The 25,318-nt window shown below is 45.1% G+C and overlaps 1 protein-coding gene across 18 annotated transcripts in view; it reads right to left on the bottom strand.

Moving 5' to 3' along the window:
• GAPVD1 (GTPase activating protein and VPS9 domains 1) overlaps positions 1 to 25,318 on the bottom strand; it is a 486,206-nt gene that overhangs the window by 46,267 nt on the left and 414,621 nt on the right. For all 18 annotated transcript variants that reach the window (XM_085613786.1, XM_085613788.1, XM_085613789.1 and 15 more), the window contains one exon: positions 670 to 742. In XM_085613786.1, the coding sequence (XP_085469912.1) occupies positions 670 to 742 (73 nt within the window). The remainder of the gene's footprint in view (positions 1 to 669; positions 743 to 25,318) is intronic.

The raw sequence follows: 25,318 nt of genomic DNA, 5'->3' as shown, positions 1-25,318 counted from the left end.
ATCTCCTACTGAGTGAGTAGATCCCCAGATTAATTTTGCTGACTTCTTTAGAATCAGTCATAGGGACTCATTTCAAGAATGATTTGCTGAGAATTTAATGCACCACATTGAAGACAGATCAGCATTTCCATTGCAATTATCGACCTGAAGCAGCTGGAGTGGTTGAGAGGGTGATCAGGACTCAAGTCATTTTCGTACACTTAAGTTCATTATGAGAAAAGTAGAATCTCTACCTTTCTTTCTAAACATTTTGAACTTCAACACTTTTTAAAATCTGTCTTGCATTAAACTGTTTTGATTATCTTTTTGCAACAAATTATTAACTGCTTTGAAACGTGTTTAATTTAATATTAGATTCAGGCTTTTATTTATCGTGTCTGCACGAAGGGTGATGGTGTGAACAGATTGTGAAGAATAAAATACCTTCTAGCACACATTTGAAGGGCGCTGCAAGTCACACTGGAGTTCAATGGCCTCAAAGGAACTCTGCGTTCACCTTCCTTGGAACTCCTTGGTGACTTGCCATTCTTTTTTAAAGTATGATGCAGTATCCCTAATATATTTTATTTGTAACTGATAATAAAGGCTCCGGAACAAAAGAAAATAGAATTCAAACAGACAATTTAGAAGGCAATTTCTAAAATATGAAGCAGAAAATGTACAACTAACCTCTGGTATTTGGAGGGCTCTGTGGTTTGCGGTGACGACTTTGGATAATCTTTGGATATGCTCATAGAGCACCCTGCCAAGAGAGAACAAGTAGGTGATTATAGCAGTCAGAATATTGGTAACTTCTAGCTTAACGTACACAAAAACCTGGACATAGAGCAACAAAACTGTTGATTATAAGTGGGGCATTTTGCGAGTGGAGACGGGGAGCCTGCACCTACCTGGATTTCGGCAGTTGTACCTGGGCTGCCTACGCTGTTGGTCTCCCCTGCCGCCGACGGAGTTCACGGCCGCAGTTGGGGGAGACTACAGCTCCCAGCGTGCTTAGCGCCACTACCACCTGACTTCCGCCTACCTTCGCGCCCGGAGGCGCACAAAAAGGAGAGGCTCCCTCCGCGTCAAATACACAAACCATAACCGATATCTCAACCGAGGACTTGACTCCAATAAAAACTACTAGAATGAATAAGAAAAAGGCTGCCAGGAGTAAACCTATTGCCCCTAAATCTTCAGTAAAGAACACATTGCAAAAAAAAAAAAAAGGGGAGGAAAAATTTTCATCCTGAGCTTCCCAAACCCACCCTTCAAACCCAGCTGATTCCACCACCTGCAGAATCCTCGCAAGACTGTACTCAGATACCTAGGTCTTATCCTTCTAACTTATTACATGACATAGAGCACCTAGTAAAATCATTAATTCTTCCCTTGGTGGAGAGGATTAAAAATATTGCAGTACAGCTATCGTCCTTGGAATCTTCTATTGCCTCCCTCACTGTATCTAACAGAGATTTGAACACCTCTCTATTAAAAAGTCCTATTCTTTCTTCCAACACTGGGCCCCCTCTAGTTGATCAAAGAGTCAGTCACCCAATTCCACTAACCAGAAAGGTGAATATACCCGCTGCTATACCTATACTGGAAGACAGTGCTCCAGGTGAAAAAAAATAGTAGCCCTGTTCAAACATATAAATCTGCTGAACCTTATCGTGATAATGTCATTATGCAGCCACCCCCGAATTGCAGGGAGGGAACGATTCACTGTATTGATCTACCTCCAGAAGCGGCTCCATACGTGGTGATACTCACAGGTGCCCCGGAACTGGCTATGGGCAAGGTAGAGAGATACCAAGAACTTAAAAACAAGGTAGTACACTGGCTGAGTAAAAACAGGCCACTTCCTAACGACATTAATGGCAAAATACTCCATGTGAGAAGATTGGGATGGGTGGGCCTCAGACCAAAGGATATCCAGGGAGACGTGATTATTGTAAATTTCAGAGATCGTAGGGTATTGCATCATATTGCAGATTGGTATACCATGACTAGTGGTGTAGGCATTACGACACACTGCCTAAGCTATTTTTACCCCCGTTCTCTCTTGTTAATTCCACCGAAATTACATTTATTATCTGCGGTTAACACAGAAGCTCACCATTTTCCCCTTCCAATCTCAAACATATATGCTATCCTCTCTGGTCTGGACGATTTAGATTGACCCTTAAATCCTGAGTGCGAGATTGGTAATGTTGTCACAGTGAGTCCTTTCCAAACTACCTCGGACTCTGACCTTTTTAATCATAAGACCAATTCTATGAACCCTGGTAAACTCGAGATAAAGTCAATTAATACCACGGATTCCCATCCTATAAACTTTGAGCTTAACTCATTAATTGACAGCTCAACATCTAACTCGTTTCCGAGCCATCATCCGATGAGTGATACTTCTCGCCCACCAACTTCTTGTCTGTTACAGGAAACTATTGAGGTCCCAAAGGACGCCATGAATGGTAACACTAACAATAAAAATACTCTATCGGGAGATGGCCTATTGTCTTGGAACGTGGCAGGTCTCCTAGACAAATTGCCCCTATGGGTTCAACTTGTTTCTACCTATAGTATTATTTGTTTGCAGGAAACTTGGAACATCAATGAACTCCACCTTTTGGGATATAAGACCTTACATACCCCAGCCCTTCCTAGTTTACATGGCAGAAATAAGGGCGGTCTTGTGACATACATATCTGTAGAATCTGGTTTACTACACACAAATTTTATGGGGACTGAAAATTACCAGATTATTTCTCTTACAGGTGGCCGCTTTAAAAACATTACCCTGGTCAATTTTTATAATAACATCTCCAGCTCTCGTTTTGAACTGGTCCTCAACGGCCTAAAAGCCGACTTACTAAAAATTGAGACCAACCTTAAAACTGATATGCTGCTTATTTGGATGGGGGACTTCAATTGCGCATTATGCACACTGAGTAATAGAGGCACCTGTGGTTTGGATCCCAGTAGGAGTGATACCTCTTCCCATTTCTCACACACTAAACTAGGAGACCTTTTAAATGGCCTAACATCCCATTTCAACTTATCTTATATGAATGACTTGTGTTCTCCTCCAAAGTGCTTCAAACCAACTTATAATGGGAGAGGCTGCCACTCTATAATTGATTATATCCTGCTATCCTCCAGGTACTCAGAGATCATATTAAACCTCACATATTAATGTTGACGTAAGGGTGAACCCGTCCCATACCCCGCCACTTAATCCGGGTACTACTACGGGGCTCTACTTAAAATGGGATAAAGTAGTCCCCCCTGTTTTTCTCAACTCTTTGGTTAATAATACATATGAGCATATACAGATATGTCTGTCTACTATAGAAAGCCCCCAGGCAATTAGGCACTCTTTCTCCGTTATTTCATAGGAGATTAAAAAATTACTTTCACAAGCTCCAAGGAAAATTTCACAAGGTAGCTCAGGTTGGTTTAACAGGACCTGCTCAAAAGCCCTGAAACATTTAAAAATTACTTTAAAAACTAACCCAAGAAACCAATCAGAAATACGGCAGGCCAGACAAAATTATCGTGCAGCCCGCCAGACCAGAAAAAAACAGCTGAAAGCAGAGGCCTGGTTAACTTTACAGGAAGCTTCTAGTAATAGGGACAGTACTGCCTTCTGGAAAGCAGTAAATGCACCTTTTTTCCAGTGTACCCAGTCAACAATAATCGATATGGCTATAACTGCTGAAACCTGGGTCAACCATTTTGGCACTTTATACGATTTATCAGATCCCAGAGCACACATTGGTACCTTGGATACTCATTCTAACTCTTACAAAGAGTTGAATGTTCCTAGTTTTTTTCCTTTGGACCTTACTTTTGATTGTGCCGAGGTACTTGTGGCACTGACAGAAAGTCCTTCTGGGAAGGCTCCTGGCCCTGACTGCGTACCAATTGATGTTTTTAAATCACAGTTGGACTTGTGGGCTCCCCTGCTCACTAATGTCCTAAATTCTTTGAATACTATAGGTTTTATTGATACATGGCCTGAGGAGGTTGTAGTGCCGATTTTTAAGAAAGGAGATAGGAATAATCCTTCTAATTACCGCCCTATCTCACTGCTTGACTCTTTAATGAAAGTCGCAGGGCGAATTATCTTAAATAGAATTCATGACTGGCTGGGCGAGCAAGACATAATTTTCAATTTCCAATATGGCTTCAGACAGGGTAGAGGTACCATCGAGCAAGGCTTAAATTTGACCCTTATATTTGCCAAGTACACTCAGGCAAAAAAGGGGAACCTCTTTGTGACTTTTGTAGACCTTAGCTCCGCATTTGACTGCTTCGATCACGAGCTTCTCTGGGAATCCCTTGCTGAGATTGGCATAGAGCCCCCCATTCTTGCATTTATTAAAGAGCTCTATAGGGGAGCATCAGCACGTGTCAGATATGGTAGACGGGGAGAGTGTTCCGACAGGTTTTATATTAAGAGAGGTGTAAGGCAGGGATGCATTTTAGACCCTCTGCTCTTTACCCTTTATATAAACTCTGTCGGCCATTACCTTAACAGAAACTATCATGATTATCCTACCATAAACGGGAAACCTATACCGATACTTCTTTATGCGGACGACGCAGCAATAATGTCACAGACTCGCATGGGGCTTCAAAGGGCAGTAAAAGATTTCACTGACTTTATGTCACAGAGAGGTTTAAAAATCAACGCCTCTAAAACCTTTACCATGTCCTGTGGCCTAGGAATCGGAAAGAAACAATGTTCCATTTTCAGAAATGGCAGTAAGTTGGAAAGCGTTGACAGGTTCCCTTATCTGGGCATTACTTTTGATAAGAAGGGCACCTGGCGGGCTGCCGCCCAAGCTAGAGGAGCTGCATTCTCCAAAGCTTTAGGCGCACTGACCAATTTCTCGAAAAAATTAAGGGGACGCCCGATCAACCCCCTATTATAGATCTATGGGGCCAAGTGTGTTTCGACTGGCACATATGGATCCGCGATCTGGGGAATCGAGCGGGGTGATCACATCCAGCGCTCAGAGAATTCATTTCTGCGCTATCTTTTGGCTACCCCACGCGGCACTTCAACATATGCAATGCATAACGAACTTGGCCTGACGTATGTCATGGACATTATAAAATCTTCTCCTATTATTTTATGGCACAAAGTCTGGACTACCCATGAAACACACTTCAATAGGGAAATTATTATCGATTGTCTCAGTCTGAATGAGGTTGATAATATCAAATGGTTGAACTATATTAGAAACCTGTCACTTGATATAGGGCATCCAGAATTTTTTACTGACCCCTCCACCCTGAATAAAATATCTAGAGTCATATTAAAACGATTAGTTGCCACCCATCTGTCTAATCGACGCTGGTCCCTTGAAAAATCTAAGTGTACGGTTGTGGAGTATCAACATTCTACTATTATTGAAGGGTTGCAGCAATATTTATCTTTAATTCCATCCCCTTTCATCCGTATGCTTGTAATTCGTTTCCGTACCGATACCTTTTTCAGACTGTTAACATTTCCCAACCAGAATTGTTGGTCCAGAAATTTGGAGAAATGCCCATGCGATGGCCTGTCATCACAATCCAACATTCACAGCATTTTATTCTGTAAGTTTTACCAACTGCCAAGGGTCATTTACTTGAAACCACTGCTTAAATCATGGGGATTACGTTCCTGTAGGGCAGCTTATTACAAATTGAAAACACTGGATAATCCATTGGCCATCGCTGTGGTTTCTTTCTATTTGAAAGTGATTGTGAGAATAAGGGTATCTATGCAGCCTTAGATGATAAAAGTTTTCATGTACATCATGTATTTCTTTTCTCTAAATGAATTTGATGAGGTCTGCTATAACATCGAAATTATGCCTACCGCATTCTTTTCTTTTAAAGTTTTATGATATTTTTATGACATTTTAATCATGATTTTTATTGTACTTTTTATGATATTGTTTTTACATATCGAATAAAGAAATTTGAAGTGGCAATGACTCTATCCTAATGCGAACTTTGAATAATACGAATTATGTACTCTAAGACACAGAAACGGATTCGCAAGACAAGTCATCGTGTGCCTTCTGGATCAATCACGAGTCCTAAATATTTGATTTTGAAAAAGGGCAGCTGGTTTGTAACCAGCGCTTGCCAAAACCAAAAAAGCATTGCATGGGTGTCTAGTCACCATATGTTTTTAGTGACGAGTACTTTCTGTCATGCTGGTGTCTGAATTAGGTGTGTTATGTAATATATGATAAGGTGACACCACAAGTCTACAACACATTTGCTACCATGCACAGAAAATTTTTTGAAGACAAAATGAAATCACACTTCAATCTCCAACACCCTACTGAATCACATTGTAGTTTCCCAAAATGATAAATTTGAAAAACTGTATAGGTGAGGAAATACAAATAAAGGTTCAACCCGTAAAATTGCACAGGGGTGCAACAGCAGCATCTGAGAACTTTGCATTACACACCAGACATAGGTTTGACAGAAGCCTGGCTTCAAGGAGCCTTTCACACTCTGTAATCAAAAACAACACAAGTTAGCTTATAACCACAGCAATAACATGCCTGGAGAACTACAGCCTGGCTATATGCTAATTAAGTGTTGATATCAAACTGAAAGACCTACATAGTATAATGGGTCTCCAAACGACAGTTTAAACAATTATCATAATTCAGGATACTGAAGTTTATTTCAGGTCAGAAAAAAAGCACAAGCCTGTTACTTTGGGACGGGCTCAGATATGTTCTTTTCCAATGTGTGCGTGCACAGATTAAGGGGGAAAACACATTCTGCACATGGACAAATTACAAAAAGAAATTTCATGACCTCAAAACTAATTTAACCATGGACAAAATTTGGAGAACATTTGTACAGGAAAGTGAGGGGAGGCAGGGAGAATGGCAGGCATAGCACCAGGCAAATCCCTCTTTTGCGAAAGGATACACCAGGCTCTGCATTCTGCTCTGTATCCCTTGCACCAGACTTCACCTGACAAAACTCCTGCAGACGAAGGCACAATGACGGCATGGACTTTTGTTTCCGGCTTATCCTGAAAGCGCACGGAACAAGGTTTCTCTTCAAGAACTGAAGAACAGGTTGCTTACCGTTGGGAATTATCTTTTTGGTGGATGCTCTACCTGCAGATTCCTCACATCTTGAATATCCCCAGGAGCTGGACTGGATCAGGGATATTTTCAAAGCTCTCCTAAAGTGTTCGGGTACGCTGCCCCAAGGCAGCCCCATCAAGATATATCACTGGCACCACTACGCACCCACCCCAGTGGACCAACATCAGTTCCTAGTCTTCGTTTTCCGTGCCCTTTGAGGTAGAGACAAGCAACCAACATCAACTGGTGCAGTGATCTAAATAGCAAGATTGTTAATGTGACCTATGACCATCCTTATAAATAGGGAGGTGGGTGGGATCAAAGAAGCATCTGCAGAAAAGAAATGCTACTTAGCCTGGAAGCATACGTTTGTAGCATGTGGTACTGTAGGCTCAGATGTTTTAAAGTTATTTTTTTTTTTCTTCAAACAAGTCTGTCGAGTGACGAGATAGTGTGTGACTCCTCTTGGTGTACGATGTTCATGGGCTCGGACTCCGTTTTAGTTTGCTTTCACACAGCATTAAGAGTATGTACAAAGTATGAACATAAGTATAATGAGTTTAGCAATGTACAGTCAAATACAGTGAGCAAAAGATCTGTAAAGGACAGGCTCCTTAAGAGGAGAGTGGACACATGCATGCTACAAACAGATGCTTACAATAGCATTTTCTGTTCGCAGCAAGTGTGGTTTTAGGTACACATGCTGAGCATAGACTAAAGCAGAGCCTTCCAGAAGTGATGACCTTGAGCAGCTATTTTAAAATAAGCTGCACTCGAAACAAAGACAAGTGTTGTCTGTTTTGGAGATAGGTTGCTATGTCAGCAAAATGTAGCCTAATAGATGTATATGCTAGGTTACATTGTTGTAGATGCAAAGGTAGCAGATAATGTTCTCAATAGAAGCATCTAGTGGATTGTTTTTGTTATTTGTACAGTAAATGGCAAATCATTTACATTTTGCTGCATAGCATGCAATGGTGGTAGGACGTCTAGCTTCTTTAATGATGTGCATTTAGTCTGGTGGAAGGTTCAGGTAGCCAAACTCGAAGACCTCAGGTGCCAGATCGCAAGATTGAGTTGATTGGGATCTGGATGTCTTATCTCTCCATGGTTCTGAGTGAGAAGCTTGGGTGAAAGACGCAGCTTTTGATGAGGAACTACTGATAGTTCCAATAGGGTTGTGAACCATGGTTTTTGGGCCCATGTTGGAGCAACCAGGATCATTGTGAGGGAATGCTGATTGAGTTTCCGAACTATCAATGGAATGAGTGGGAGAGGCGGAAAAGCGTAAGCTAATTTGCCTGACCAGTTCATCCATAGCGCATTGCCTTTGGAAAATGGGTGTGGATACCTGGACGCGAAGGTTGGGCATTGCGTTCTGGTGAGTGGCGAACAAATCTATTTCTGGGTGGTCCCACATCTGAAAGAATGGAAGCAGAACTTGAGGATGAAGTTCCCATTTGTGGATTTGCTGAGTTTGGCAACTGAGCAGATCCGCGATCTGATTGTGTACACCTGGGAGGTGTTCTGCAAGGAGATCTATTCTTTGTGGAATGGCCCATCTCCATATGGTTTGAGCTAGGTGTGATAGCTGCAGTGAATGCAGTCCCCCTTGCTTTTGTATGTAGTACATTGCTGTCATGTTGTCTGTACGGACCAGGACAGCTTTGCCTACGAGGTGGAGTTGAAAGGATTTCAATGCAAGGAAAATTGCTAACAATTCCAGGTAGTTTATGTTGAATTTGTTTTGTCGTGGTGTCCATATGCCCTACATAGTATGGGTTTGAAGGTGAGCTCCCCAGCCGGTGAGCGATGCGTCTGCTGTTAGCACGGTCTGTGGGACCAGGGCGAGGAACAGCCGCCCTTTGGAAAGGTTTTGTGTTTTCCACCACTACAGAGAGTGATGGGTGCAGTCGTCCACCAACACCAGATCTGTCAGTTGACCTTGAGCCTGGTTCCACTGACATGCCAAACATTCCTGTAAGGAATGCACCCGAAGTCTTGCATAAGGGACGAGAAGAATGGAAGAGGCCATCATCCTGATTAGCTGCATGAACACCCGAGCTGGTAGTAAGTGTTGAGGCTGGAATTTTTTAATTAGAGTCTGTATGGTGCTTATCCTGACTGGATTGGGATATGCTAGAGCTTTTGAAGTGTCTATTGTAGCCCCTAGGTATTGTTATATGCTGGACGGTTGGAGATGGGATTTGGCGTGGTTTACTGTAAATCCCAAGTCGTGAAGCAGTTGAATGGTTTTGTGTGTGTGTTGCACACAACTGCTGTGTGATTTTGTTTTTATGAGCCAATCTTCCAGGTAAGGGAAGACATGAATGTGCAGTCTTCTTACGTGGGCTGCAACTACTGCGAAGCACTTGAAGACTCTGGGTGCTGTAGTTACTTCGAACGGGAGGACTTTGAATTGGTAGTGTTGGCCATCTACCACAAACCTGAGGTATTTTCTGTGAGCGGGGTGAATGGGAATATGGAAGTAGGCGTGCTTTAGATCCAGAGTGGAGAGAAAGTCGCCCTGCTGAAGTAGTGGGGGCACCTGCTGGAGAGTGACCATGTGGAAGTGGTCTGAGTGAATGAAGAGGTTCAGCGGTCTGAGGTCTAGTATGGGCCAGAGAGAGACGTTCTTTTTTGGGATCAGTAAGTAGAGGAAGTAAACCCCTATTCCCTGATGGGGTAAGGGGACTAGTTCTATTGCATTTTTTTGTCAAATGTTCTGCGGACATTGGACGGTGTTTGGGAGGAATGTGTGGGGGACGGGATTTGAGATCCAGGCAGTAACCATACAGGATAATTTGTCTTGCACACTTGTCTGTAGTGATGGAATTCCAGACAGGTAGGAACTGTGGGAGGCATCCCCCGACAGGTGTGGAATGGTCGGGGGAAGAGCAGGATGGTAGTTAATACCCCGGCCTCTGCCCTTGTTGTTATTACCCCTAAAGTATCCTTTGGAAAAGGAGCTCTGATTGGGGCTTTTGTAGGATGAGGATGGGTGCTCTGGTGTGTTGGTTTTTGAGCCCACTCTATAAAAGGAGCATCGAAAGGTACTTCTAGGAGAAGATAACTGCAAGGCTCCCATAGACTTAGCAGTTTCCGTGTCCTTTTTCATCTTTTCTAAAGATGTGTCCACTGCTGGGCCAAAGAGGAGCTCTTGATCGAAAGGCTGATTAAGGATACTGTTTTGAACCTCTTCTTTAAAGCCAGATATCTTGAGCCAAGCATGTCTACGTAACAATACGCTAGTATTAACTGCGCGAGACGCGGTGTCGCTGCGTCTAGAGCACACTTGATCGATGTGTTTGTGATCAGTTTGCCTTCTTGTATAAAGTCATTGGCCTTATCTTTGTATTGGTCGGGCAGATGTTGAATGAGCTTCTCCAGCTCATCATAGTGAGCCCTATCATACCTTGCCAAGAGAGCTTGTGTGTTGGCTATTTTCTAATAGTTTGCAGCTTGAGACATCATACGTTTGCCTGATGCGTCCAATAGTTTAGATTCTCTGTCTGGGAGTGGGGTGTCACCTGAACCTTGACAGTTGGCTCTTTTCTGTGCACTAGATATTACCAGGGAATCTAAAGGAAGCTGACCCTTAATGTATATGGGGTCACTGGGAGCGGTCTTGTATTTTTTGTCTATCCGGGGGTTAAGAACCCTAGCCCTCACTGGGTCTTTGAACACTTCTGGTGCATGTTCGACCTTTGAACATGGGTAGGACGTGTGAAGATTTTTGAGGCTGATCAAAAGCCTCTAAGAGAAAGTCTTCGTCTACAGGACCTGAATGTAAATTTACCCTGTGATATGTTGCGGCCCTATGGATTAATTGAGCAAAACCTACATTATAGTCTGGTGGGGATGGCTTAGAGGGAAAGATACGGTTAGTTGTTTAAGTCAGCATCTGTATTATAGTCCTCCCATGGATCTGGCTCATGTGGAGGATCATTGTGAGAAGTTGGCCTGGTATAATGCTGTTCACTAGTTATAGTGGGCACCTTGTACCAGTTTAAACAACCCTTATTGATGATTAGGTTTAAAACAACCTTTATTGAAAGCTATCCTAGTGGTAGCTATGGACAGCAGCCTTCAGGCTAAGTCTCGAAGGAATGTAAAGCAGCTTGGTTTACCAGATTATAACCTCCTGAATGACCAAATGAAAGGAGAACCACACAAGGTATATATAAAATATATCTATTTATTTCTAAACACTCTCTACTAACCTCTTTTTGAGATTAGAGAACAAGTTACACAATATCACAGTACTAGGAAGACAGTAAATAGCACAATACACAATGGGCCCAGGGGGAGACCAAACCATATATTAAGAAAGTGGTATAAGAACCACGACTTGACTAGACACAGTGCCTAGAGCACGTAGAATCGCTGGGACCCCAAGGAACCACCCAAGGTAGTGACACAGGGGACCCACGGGGAACGTGTGCAGTGTGAAAACACAGCCGCGAGCTCCGTACAATTCTATGGGAAAGGCGCATTTGGAATTTTAAAGATTAAGGACACTTAGGAGGGGACTTTAAGCAAACCCCTTTAGACTTGGGGGGGTTCTAGGGCCAGCACCGGAGTACTCGTGTTACCTCACCCAGGTGCATAGGTGTCAAAAGGTGTCGGGAATCGTTGTCGTTTTCAAAGGCGATGAGCTGTAAAGAGCTGCTGCCGGGAAGAAGAAAAGTTTCCTGTGTGATCCAAGACTGGACCGGAGATGTGAAGAACCTGAAAGCAGAGTGGACAGTGTCTGGGTCACTTGCCAGTGACCAGGGGCACAATAGACGAATGCTCACCAATGCTGGGTGCTTCAGGAGTGAAGAGGTGAAGCTGGACTCTGCAGCCACGGGGACCAGGAGACGTCGAGGACGACCAAAGTCCGGAGGCGAGCTGTCCCACGAAGGATGTCGAGTGCTGGGGGGTCAGGGTCTGGATTGAACACCAACAAGCCTTGGCAACTGCAACCCACACGGTCAGAGGAAAGATGCTTCGGTGAGGACCAGTAAGGTCCTGGGACTCCCCAAGCGATGTAGAGTCAGGGCACGTCTGGAGCAACCAGGTAAGCCCAATTAAACTTACTGTTGCCTTCACAGGGACAAACCAGTCGACGGACCAAGGATCGCAAAGGGACCTCGGGAGGAATCACACAATACCAGCCCACGGGACACTCGGTGAGTGTAGGTCAGTAATCTTCTGTGGAAACGCTGCTCGGGGGTGGACTACAATTACTCCAAAGCACAGCCTCAGGGATCACCAAAAAGCATATGCTGCTGAAAATGTGAACAGTGTCCAGGGGTTTCGGTTCCACTGTCCCCACGAGGGCTACGGATCTCAGGTTTGCTGAGAGCTCAGGTCGGCCTCTGGGAAGCTTGGGAACCCACCTCCTGTGTTGCACAGTCTTCGGAGTCCTTCAGGAGCTGCATCAATGCAAACCGGACAGATGCGTCTTTGGTGCCTGCCTTGCAAGGGAGATTCTTCGGTCATCCAACGTCATGTAGATAGTTGAAGTTCTGGAATTCTGTATTAGAGTTTTGTCCAGGTAAATCTAAGGCCCTGTAGTCAGGGGTTCCTACTTTATACCCAAGGAAGGGGTGGGACAAACTCTGGGGACCCACCTATGGGAGGGTCGGGAAAGAGGGGTGGCTACACCCATTTCCTTTGTCCAGTTTCGCGCCAGAGCAGGGGCCGAGTGACCTTGCAACCGGTTTGAGGTGGACTATGCACAGAGACACCAACTGTGCCCCCAGTGCAGACTTCAAAGCACTCTTGGAGTGCACCCACCCAGCCCCAATACACTAAAGCCTGTCTGGGAGGTGGTTACACCTCCCTGTGACAGGAAACCTATTATCCAGCCTCCCCTGCCGGAGTTTCGTCCAGCAGCATGAGGACAGACTCGTGTTTGTGGCTGCAGCATCCATTTTGTGATGCCAGGGTTCTATTAAGCTGGTCCCGGGTATACCGGTGGTGCCATGTTTCTCCCTCTAGTAGGGTGGAATCATACCTCCCACACCAGTTACTGGTGTTGAGGTATGATTCCAAGGTGTTTGACACCAAACACGACATGTTTCCATGCAGCCATTCCAAAGTTAGCATTTACCGCGAGGTTATAATGCACTTAAGAGTATATGGTTTGGCTGCATCACAAACAACCCTGGAATAAAGATTCCGAAAGCTGCAGAGGGGCTCTGCTCATGCATGGGCACCCTGCCTTCAGGATTATTAAGGTCTGCCATAGGGGTGACTGATAGTTTTACATGTGCAGTGATATGGAGAGATATAGGTGACCTATATCTCAGTAAGGGGTGCATACACCACCTTACAGAGGCTGCTGTAGCAGACCTGCTGTGTCATTCCCAGTGGTGGCACAATACATGCTGCAGCCCCTGGTAGGCCTCTGGGGTACCTATGCCCTGGGTACATAGTATACCATATACTAGGGACTCACAAGGGTACCCCAGAATCCAATCTGGAGTGTACCTAAAGTACACACAATCAATTTAGAGTGGAAAGCAGATAGACTGGGGTCCAGACTAAGTTGAAAAATAGTGAAACATCAGCAAAAAGTGGGGTAACCATAAGAAGCAGCTCCTACTCTCCTATAAACCCCCCTCCCCCCCCCCCAAACGCAGGGACATTAAACTAACCTTGACCAGTTGAGTCTTCATGTTCTAAGTGGAAATATCTGGAGAGTCCATCTGCATTTGCATGGTTACTCCCTGGTCTATGTTCCACTGTATAGTCCATCCCCTGTAGGGAAATGGACCACCTCAAAAGTTTGGGGTTTTCACCCTTCATCTGTTTTAGCCATAAGAGGGGCTTATGGTCTGTCTGAACAATGAAGTGAGTGCCAAACAAGTATGGCCTCAACTTCTTCAAAGCCCAAACCACAGGAAAGGCCTCCCTCTCAATGGCTGACCAACATTTCTCTCTGGGGGTCAGCCTTCTGCTAATAAAAGCTACTGGCTGATCCTGACCCTCATCATTCAATTGTGATAACACAGCCCCTACCACCAACTCAGATGCATCTGTTTGGACAATGATTTTTTTTTAGAGTAATCAGGACTTTGCAGAATGCGAGCAGTGCACATGGCCTGCTTCAGGTCATCAAATGCCTTTTGACAGCTGTCTACTGAACTTTCTTGGGTATTTTCTTAGAAGTTAGGTCATTTCAAAGGGGTCACTATGGATCCCTAACCTTTGACAAATCTCCTACAGTACCCAGTCAGGCCCAAGAAAGCTCTGACCTGAGTCTGGGTGGTTGGAGCAACCCAGTCCATGATGGTCTGGATTTTGCTCTGCAATGGTTGAACCTGGCCTCCACCCACAAGGCGGCCCAGGTACACAACCTGACTCTGCCCTATATGGCACTTGGTAGCCTTGATAGTTAGACCTGCTTTCTGCAGGGCATCCAAAACATTTCTCAGGTGGACCAGGTGATCCTCCCAGGTGGAGCTTAAGACCGCAATATCATATAGATATGCTGCACTATAGGATTCCAGGCCTGTAAGCACTTTGTTCACCAACATTTGAAAAGTGGCAGGTGCATTTTTCAAACCAAAGGGCATCACCACAAATTGGCAGTGCCCACTAGGGGTAGAAAATGCTGTCTTTGGCTTTGCATCATCCGCTAGTCTGATCTGCCAGTAGCCAGCTGTCGAGTCAAATGTGCTCAGATACTTGGCTGAGGCCAAAGTGTTTATAAGCTCATCTGGCCTAGGGATTGGATGGGCATCAGTCCTAGTGACTGCATTGAGACCCCTGTAGTCCACACAAAACCTCATCTCTCTCTTGCCATCTTTGGTGTGAGGTTTAGGCACAAAGACTACTGGACTAGCCCAAGGGCAATCTGAGGGTTCAATAACTCCCAAATCCAATATCTTCTGGACTTCTGTCCTGATACAGTCCCTGACATGATCAGGTTGCCTGTAAATCTTATTTTTAACAGGCAGACTGTCCCCAGTGTCCACTTCATGAGTGCACCAGGTAGTCTGATTTGGAGTCAGTGTAAACATATGCCTGAACTGGTTGATAACTTTTCTGCAATCAGTTTGATACTGGACAGTGAGGCTGCCTGCCAAGGCTACTCCATCCACTGAACCATCATCAGGGTTCTGAGAGAGCAGGTCAGGGAGTGGATCACACTCTTCACTCATCAGTTGCCATGAGCAAGCCCATGTCAGCCCTGTCTACCTATGGCTTGAGCCTGTTGACATGGAGCACCCTATAGGGGCTCCTGGGAGTTCCAAGGTCCACCAGGTAGGTAACCTCTCCCTTCTGCTCAAGTATTGTATGGGGGACACTCCACTTGTCCTGTAGGGCTGCTGGGGCCACAGGCTCCAACACCCATACTTTCTGCCCTGGCTGGTAAACAGTCAGCACAGCCTTTTGGTCATGCCAGGCCTTTTGCAATTTCTGGCTAGCCTCAAGGTTTTTAGTTTCCTTCTTCATGTACTCAGCCATCCGGGAGCGGAGACCAAGTACATAGTCCACAATATATTGTTTAGGGGGTTTGAGCGGTAACTCCCATCCCTCTTTCACTAGACACAATGGGCCCCTCAATGGATGTCCAAAAAGAAGCTCAAATGGGCTGTAACCAACCCCCTTCTGAGGAACCTCTCTGTAGACAAATAGAAGGCAGGGCAAAAGTATGTCCCATCTGCGCCTAAGCTTTTCTGGGAGACCTTTAATCATGGCCTTGAGGATTTTGTTGAACCTTTCAACTTACCTATTGCATTGTGGGTGATAAGGGGTGGTAAATTTGTAATTTACTCCACACTCCTTCCACATTGCTGTTAAGTAACTAGACATGAAGTTTGCACCTCTGTCTGACAGTACCTCCTTAGGGAGACCCACTCAGGAAAAAATTCCAAGTAGGGCCCTGCCCACCACAGGAGCTGTAGTGGTCCTAAGAGGAATGGCTTCTGGGTACCTAGTGGCATGGCCCACCACCAGGATAAATCTGTGCCCAGATGCTGTCTGAGGATCTGTGGGACCAACTATATCAATCCCAACCCTCTCAAAGGGAACCCCCACCACAGGTAGTGGTATCAGGGGGCCTTTGTAGTACCACCTGCCTTACCAATGGCTTGACCGGTGACAAAGGAGCGACAAAACTCCTTGGTGTCTTCAGACATGTGGGGCCAATGAAAGTGAGGGACAATTCTGTCCCAAGTCTTGTTTTGACCCAGGTGACCTGCTAAGGGAAGATCATGGGCTAGTGTTAATAGGAAGCCCCTAAACTTCAAAGGTATAACCAACCTCCTGGCTGCTCCAGGCTTGGGGTCTCTACTCTATGAGTATAGGAGTCCATCATCCCAATAGAGCAAATGGGTTCCACTAGCATTCCCACCAGCCTCAGCAGCAGCTTGCTGTCTGAGGGATTCAAGAGATGGGCAGCTCAACTGCTCCTGGCTCAGATCTGCCCTGGAAGGGTCCCCTGTCCCCAAGAACTCAACCTGATCAGGTTAAAGCTCATCTGGGACAGTTCCTTCTTCAGGAATGAGATCAGCTCCCTCAAGAGACTGGTCTGCATTCTGAGTCAGAAGGGGGAGACACTGCCTTACCCCTACTGCTCCTTCTCTTGGAAGGTGTCTGGTCCATTGTTCCAGGATCCAGGGCCTGTTCAGCTTTAGACATTTTTGCCTGTGACCTGGTCATAGCAAACACTTCTGCAGGGATGCCCAACATTTCTGCATGAGTCCTGAGCTCCACTTCAGCCCAAGCTGAAGTTTCTAAATCATTGCCAAGCAAGCATTCAACAGGGAGGCCTGCATTTACCACAACCTTCTTAGCACCAGTTACTCCTCCCCAGGTGAAATTAACAACTGCCAGGGAATGGTCTGTACTGACATTGCTTGGATTGGTCACTTGGTACAGTTCACCAAGTATGATTTGCTCAGGAGCCACAAGATCTTTTGTCACCATTGTGACACTTGCTCCTGTGTCCCTGAATGCCAAAGCCTATTTTCAATTGATTAAAGGCTGCGGTCTGTATTTGCCCAAATTACTAGGACTTACAAATAAGTAGGCCATTATGAGGGTAATGGAATCATGTATGGTACAATCTAATTTTTCGGTGCTGGGTGATTTTAATTTTCACCTGGAGGCATCAGATAACACAGATACTAAGGAGCTATTGGATCGATTTTTTAGTTTAGGTCTGAAGCAAATTGTCACCTGTCATACACACACGGCAAATCATACCCTAGACGGCATCTTCACAAACCACTGTCAGACAAAACTGATTAAAACACTAGCCCTACCTTGGACCGATCACAGTGCTGTCTTTTTTTAAGTCTCTATTAAAGGACTCAAAGACAGAACTGTAGGGTCAAAGAAAACAGGGATCAAGTATGCCTGGAAACAAATAAATAGTCCCGATCTTGAAGCCAGTCTGCTTTCACAGAAACCCAAAATGATTTTTGAGACTGACACTGACTTGGATCAAGCAGTTACACTCTATTACCAATGGATTGAAAAAGCGGTTCAAAACCTAGGCTTGGAAACTCAGAGACGGGCAATTACTAAGCGGATTTCAGACCATTGGTATAATCCCGACCTAAAAAATGTAAAGAATATCTGCCGAGCCAAAGAGCGACTCTGGAGGAAGGAATACTCAGAGATCGTTAAAATGTGCTACAGAGAGGCACTGACAATATACAAAGAGCCCATATTTGAGGCTAAATCTAGATTCTTTGCAGAGAAAATTATGGCTGCAAAAAATATTTCTGGTGAGTTATTCAAGACAGTAACAAAATTGGCCACTTTCGGCAATGCAAAGTCAGTAAAGACAACTAAACAATTTTGTGACAAACTTGCTAATTTCTTTTATGAAAAAGTGATCAAAGTCTATGATGAATTCTCCATAGGTGGCAATGACATCAGGCAAGCCGTGTCCATGATGGATGAATCTGACAAATTCTCGTTAAGAAATGTCTCCTCCCTTACACAGGATAGAGTTGAGAAAGCTATCCTCGAAATTAAATCAGGCTCCTTCCTGGATCCATGTCCTGTTATGGTCCTCCGCATGGTTCTTAACACAATAGCAAAAATTCTAACACCTCTTTTGAATAATATCCTCACATCTGGGTATTTCCCAGCAGAATGGAAAAATTCTCTGATTAGGCCTATTATAAAAAAAACAACTCTTGATCCTCTCAAAGTGGCCAACTATCGTCCCATTGCTAGTCTACAATTTTCCTCCAAAGTTCTCGAAAAGGTGTTAAATGAGGAACTCCGGTCCTTCATAGAACGTAATAATAAACTAGATATAGCGCAACATGGCTTTAGGCCACACTACAGCACTGAGTCTGCATTAATTGCAGCTACTGAAAGCCTACGACTACAACTAGATCAGGGTGGAAAGGCTATACTGGTAATGCTTGATTTATCCGCCGCGTTTGATAAGGTGGATCACCATATTCTCCTTCAGCGTTTGGCAGATATAGGGATAAAAGATAAAGCTGCAGATGTTCTTCGTTCCCATTTGAAAAATAGGAAGCAGGCTGTGGTACTGGATGAGCACACATCTTCTCACTTTGTAATGCCGTGTGGAGTGCCTCAGGGATCGGCACTCTCACCTACCCTATTTAACATACACGTTTCCCCTCTGGCCAAACTTATTCGCTCCCATGGCTTCAAGGCCATTTGCTATGCAGATGACACAAATTATCATCTGTTTAGCCACAAATCCAGAGACTGTGGCCGAGCGTTTTAAGCTATGCATGAGTCAGATCATCTGCTGGATGCAGAATAATTGCCTGCAATTGAATACAGGGAAGACGGAGGTAGTTATGTTTGGAGGAGACATGTCTCTCTGGAATTCAAATTGGTGGCCTGAAGCAGCAGGACTTTGCCCTCAGCCAGTAAAGAAGCTAAAAAACCTTGGAATTCTTATTGATGACCAACTCTCCCTAACTGACCAGGTAAATAGTACCACCTCCTCCTGTTTTTACATCATTAAAATCCTTAGGAAAATCCTTCCTTTTATTCCTATGCCTTTGAGGAAAATGGTTGAAACGGCATTGATCCTGTCAAAAACTGACTATTGTAACTCACTCTATATTGGAGCTTAAAAAAGTGTAATCCAAAAACTCCAGACCCTGCAGAATGGGGCAGCGCGGCTGTTATTGGATTTACCTAAATTTAGCTCAATTAGCCAAATTACTCGCGAACAACTACATTGGTTACCCATATCCGCGATGATCCAATTTAAATCAATGTGCATATTACATAAGAGCTTGCACAGGCTAGGACCGTCGCAGATAGGTCAATACTGCAAACAGTATACCCCACTGAGAAGTCCACGTTCTGCGTCAGCCCACCTGCTTGTGGTGCCAAAAGTAAGGACTTTGAAGTGGGGTGGCAGAAGTTTTCGGCACCTGGCTCCTAAATTTTGGAACACTAGGCCGTTGCATCTTAGAATGCAAAGTGATCTACTACAGTTTAGAAAGGGACTAAAAACGTGGCTATTTACATGTATCCCCACAAAATCATAAGTTTCTCTGATCTGGATGTAATGGCAGTAAGCGCTAAGACGCCAAGGCAAACACGTGCTCTACAAAAAACAATTTTCATTTCATTTCATTTCAGGAGGCCATATCCATACCTCCATCACAGATCAGTACAGCCTGAGTTGGAACTCTGAATAGGCCAGAGTCCACCTCAGAACCCAGGGTTAACCCTACCACACCCTTATTCTGAGTACCACCACTTGGAGCTGACTAAGGAGAAAAAGTTGCCTTAGGGGCAATGGTGGCTGGAGTTGAGTCTTTGGGCTTGGTACAATCACTTGTCCAATGGGTTTTCTGTTTACAGATTTTACACCTCATTTCTTTTGGCCTTTTACTTTGTTAGATTGGGACTCCCCACCAGATGCAGATTTTTGGGATTCTTGAGAAGACTTCTGGTCTTTACCCTTCTTCCCACCCTTATCAGAGTTTTGGGAATCTTGCTTCTTGGGGTCACCACCTTGGTTCTGAACTTCCTGCATAACCCTGGCTCTGACCCATTTGTCTGCCTTCTTTCCCAATTCATGGGAGAGGTCAGATCAGAGTCCACCAGGTACTGATGCAACAGCTGACTTTGAGAAATATTAAGGATCTGCTCCCTCATAATTAAGTTGTACAATCCTTTAAAATCACACACCTTACTGCCAAGTAACCAGCCCTCCAGAGCCTTAGTAGCACAATCTACAAAGTCAACCCAATCTAGAGTCTGTGCCTTTTGGGTATCTCTGAACTTCAACCTGTACTGCTCAGTGGTTAAGCCGATCCCATCAATCAATGCACTCTTAAAGACTTTATAATTATCAGCATCCTCTTCTCTAACAGTGAGGAGCTTGGCTCGACCTTTGTCTGCAAAGGAGAGCCACAAGACTGCTGCCCACTGCTCCTGAGGGACCCTCTGTACTTTACAGGCCCTTTCCAGTACAGTTATCCATTTTTGGGACAATCTTGCTCAGGTTCCTATGGTCATGAGTACGTTCTTTTCCTCTAGGGACACTGTTGCTGCCACCATGGGGCTCTAGCCCCCATCTTTGCGAATCTCTCTGGAGCTCCAGGGATTTCCTATGTAAGGCCAACTGCTCTCTCTTGATCAAAAGCTTAGCTTTCTCAAACTCAAGCAGTCTGCACTTTCTCCCATAAGAGGACTCCCTCCTGTGAGAAGCAGTAGTCCTATGAGAGACAGAGGTCCATACAGATGCACCAGAATGATTAGATTACAGAGAAAGAGATCTTGATCTTCTTGGTACACTGCCAACCCTTTCAGGTGGGGTAAAGAGAGGCCTACTGGAGCCCTCTCCCTCACCTTCAGGAAAGATTGTTTCTTCCAGGGTGGAATCATCTTGATCCCCCTGGTCAGCATCAGAGTCTGGGCCATTTAAGTTTTCACTCCCTGGCCTGTCCCCTTCTGCTGCCTTACCCAACTTGCCTACCTCATCAGACCCTGGGGTCTTTCTGAGATCATCTAACAGCAAAGTCTCCATGAGGCGTTGAGTGTTTGCACTTCTTCCTGTCTTCAATTTCCTAGCTGTACACATTTCTCAATTCCACGAAGGTGAGATGGTTATACTAGGAGGTCAAGGAGCCACTGGCTTCAGGCCTTGAAGACAAACTAGAGTTTGTGAGGTGTAGTCACCTACCTAACCTAGTGGGAGCTACTAGACTCTCTTGAGTTGGGGAAAAGGGGTGTGCTAATCCCTTTGCTTACCCAACTCCAAGTTCAGTAGAACTTACTTTATTCTAGACTTGATTTATATGTACCTATAGTGGTTTTCAGTTAGTCACTCAAATTAGATTATCTGGTAAAGCAATAGCAAGCTTGAATCCAACCGCTGCACAACAATGTGAGAAGTTGGCTTGCGACATGTTGTCCACTAGTTATAGTGGGTACTTTGTACCAGTCCAAACAACCCTTATTGATGATTAGGTTTAATTCAACCTTTATTGAAAGCTATCCTAGTGGTAGCTATGGAGAGCAGCCTTCAGGCTACGTCTTGAAGGAGTGTAAAAGCAGCTTGCTTTACCAGATTATAACCTCCTGAATGACCAAATGAAAGGAGAACCACACAAGGTATATATAAAATATATATATTTATTTCTAAACACTCTACTAACCTCTTTATGAGATTAGAGAACAACTTACACAATGTCACAGTACTAGAACGACAGTAAATAGCACAACATACAATGGGCCCCAGGGGGAGACCAAGCCATATATTAAGAAAGTGGTATAAGAACCACAACTTGACTAGACAGTGCTTAGAGCACGTGGAAGCGCTGGGACCCCAAGGAACCACCCAAGGTAGTGACACAGGGGACCCACGGGGAACGTATGCAGTGTGAGAACACAGCCGCGAGCTCCGTACAATTCTATGGGAAAGTCGCGGTTTGAATTTTAAAAGATAAGGGCATTTAGAAGAGGACTTTGAGCAAACCCCTTTAGACTTAGGGGGTTGTAGGGCCAGCATCCACGGGAGCACCGGAGTACTCGTGTTACCTCACCCAGGGAAGCCAGGTGCATAGGTGTCAAATGGTGTCGGGAATCGTTGTCGTTTTCAATGGTGATGTGCTGTAAAGTGCTGCTGCGGGGAAGAAGAAAAGTGTCCAGTGTGATCCAAGCCTGGATCGGAGATGTGAAGAACCTGAAAGCAGAGGGGACAGAGTCTGGGTCACTTGCCGAATAGACGAATGCCCACCGATGTCAGGTGCTTCAGGAGTGAAGAAGTGAAGCTTGACTCTGCAGCCGCGGGAACCAGGAGACGTCAAGGACGACCAAAGTCCGGAGGTGAGCTGTCCCACGAAGGATGTCGAGTGCTGGGGGGGGGGGGTTGGGGGTTGAGTTTGGGGGTCAGTGTCCACATTGAATACCAACAAGCTTTGACAACTGCAACACACACAGTCAAAGGAAGGAATATGCTACTTACCAGTGTGCATCTGTTCTTGGCATGTAGAGCTGCAGATCTATACACTGTGCATAGATCGCCATCTGGTGTTGGGCCCGGATGTTTGCAGTTTGTTTTTCCTCTTGGAAAGTCTTTGGAAGTCACGAGGTCGGTGACTCCTCCTTTGGTTCGTATTGCGCATGGGCTTCGGCTCCATCCTCAGATTGTTTTTCGCCAGCAGGGAAAGATGGAGCGTAGTAATAACAGTGAAGAAACCCATGTGTGTTGTATCTAAATAAGATAGACTGGAACGTATACAGGTAGCCGGGGAGGCGGGTGGGCGTGTATAGACCTGCAGCTCTACATGCCAAGAACAGATGCATACTGGTAAGTAGCATATTCCGTTCGAGGCATATGAGCTGCAGATAATACACTGTGCATAGACTGTATAGCAGTACCCAACCCTAGCGGCGACCACCGGCATACGTTGCAGTTGTTTGGAACAGTGTTTTTAGTACAGCCTGCCCCACACTAGCTTGTTGCTTGGTTTGCACATCTACACAGTAATGTTTTGTGAAAGTGTGCGGTGTTGACCATGTGGCTGCTTTGCAGATGTCATCTAATGGTATGTTGCCTAAAAAAGCCATAGAAGCCCCTATCTTCCTTGTAGAGTGGGCTTTGGGGGGAACAGATAGTGTTCGCTTTGCTTTGTGGTAGCAAATCTGTATGCATTTTACAATCCACCTAGCTATCCCCGATTTAGAAATAGGGTTGCCTTTATGTGGTCTAGAGAAGGAGACAAATAGTGGTTTGTTTTTTTCTGAAAGGTTGTGTTCTTTGGATGAAGTAAAGCAAGGCCCTCTTAACATCCAGTGTGTGTAAAGCCCTTTCCGCAACAGTTTGAGGTTGTGAGAAAAAGACTGGTAATTCTACCGACTGGTTTAGATGGAAGGGAGAAATGACTTTGGGTAGAAATTTTGGATTGGTGCGGAGTACAACCTTGTTCTGATGCATTTGAAGAAAAGGTTCCTGTATCGTGAGTGCTTGTATTTCACTAACCCTTCTAAGGGAAGTGATAGCCACTAGAAAAGCTGTTTTCCATGTGAGAAACTGCAGCTCACATTTATGTAATGGTTCGAAAGGAGGTCCCATTAGCCTTGTGAGAACTATATTTAAGTTCCAGACAGGTGAGGGTGGTACCCTGGGTGGAATTACTCTTTTGAGGCCTTCCATAAATGCTTTGATGGCAGGCACCCTGAAGAGTGATAAGAGCTGCCTGTTTTTTAAGTAAGCAGCAATTGCTGCGAGGTGTAACCGGATGGATGTATATGCTAGGTTACACCTTTGTAGATGGAGCAAGTAACATATGATGTGCTGTATGGACGCACTTAGAGGGTTGATTGTGTTGTTGTGGCAGTAAACAACAAATCTTTTCCACTTTGCAGCATAGCATGCCCTAGTAGTAGGGTGTCTAGCTTCCCTGATAATATTCATGCAATCAGGGGGAAGGTTAAGGTAACCGAATTCTAGGACCTCAGGAGCCAGATCGCAAGGTTGAGCTGAGCTGGGTCCGGGTGCCTGATCTCTCCATGGTTCTGGGTTAGGAGGCATGGTGGGAGGTGCAGCTTTTGGTGTGGTACTACCGAGAGTTCCAGCAGTGTGGTGTACCACGGTTGTCTGGCCCATGTTGGAGCTACTAGGATTAGTGTGAGGGAAGTCTGTTGTAGCTTTCGCACCACTAATGGAATTAGTGGGAGAGGTGGAAAAGCGTATGCAAATTTGTTTGACCAGTTCATCCATATCGCATTGCCTTTGGACAATGGGTGTGGATATCTGGCGGCGAAGCTTGGGAATTTTTTTGTTTTCGTGGGTGGCGAATAGGTCTATTTGTGGATGCCCCCACTTCTGAAAGAACGGGTGAAGAACCTGTGGGTGAAGTTCCCACTCGTGGATCTGCTGCGTCTGTCTGCTGAGTAGATCTGCCACAGTGTTTTGGACTCCTGGGACGTGTTGTGCCAAGAGAAAGATTTTCTGCGGAATTGTCCATCTCCATATGCTCTGTGCTAATTGAGAGAGCTGTGGAGAGTGTGTGCCCCCCTGTTTTTGAATATAGTACATGGCAGTCATGTTGTCTGTGCGAATGAGGACTGCCTTGCCTGAAATCTGCGTCTGGAAGGATTTTAGGGCTAGGACGATTGCCAGTAACTCCAAATGGTTGATGTGGAGTAACTTTTGTTGTGGCGTCCATGTGCTCTGAACTGTGAGGTGTAACAGATGAGCTCCCCAGCCGGAGAGCGATGCGTCTGTTAGGATTATTTGTGGGACCGGGTCCAGGAACGGTCGACCTTTGGAAAGGTTTGTGGTGTTCCACCACTGCAGAGAGCGATGGGTACGACCGTCTACCAACACCAGATCTGTCAGTTGCCCATGGGCCTGGTTCCACTGGCGCGCTAAACACTCTTGGAGTGGACGCATCTGGAGTCTTGCGTGAGGCACTATGAAAATGCAAGAGGCCATCATCCCTATCAGTTGCATGAACACTCTTGCTGAGAGAGAGTGTTGAAGTATGAATTTTTGACGCAGAGCCTGTATGTTTGCAATCCTGGCAGGATTGGGATAGGCTATGGCTTTTGAGGTGTCTATGGTGGCACCGAGGTATTGTTTTGTGTGTGATGGTACCAGGTGAGACTTTTGGTGGTTCACCGTGAAACCTAGCTGGTGAAGTAGTTGGATTGTAGCGGCGGTATGGCGCACACATTGGTCGTAGGACGTGGCTTTTATTAGCCAGTCGTCCAAATATGGGAAGACGTGAATGTGCTGTCTTCTG

Source organism: Triturus cristatus, chromosome 1_2 (assembly GCF_964204655.1).
Source record: "Triturus cristatus chromosome 1_2, aTriCri1.1, whole genome shotgun sequence".
Lineage (NCBI taxonomy): Eukaryota > Metazoa > Chordata > Amphibia > Caudata > Salamandridae > Triturus > Triturus cristatus.
Note: the sequence above shows the minus strand (reverse complement) of the source record. Positions and strands in the feature narration are given on the sequence as shown.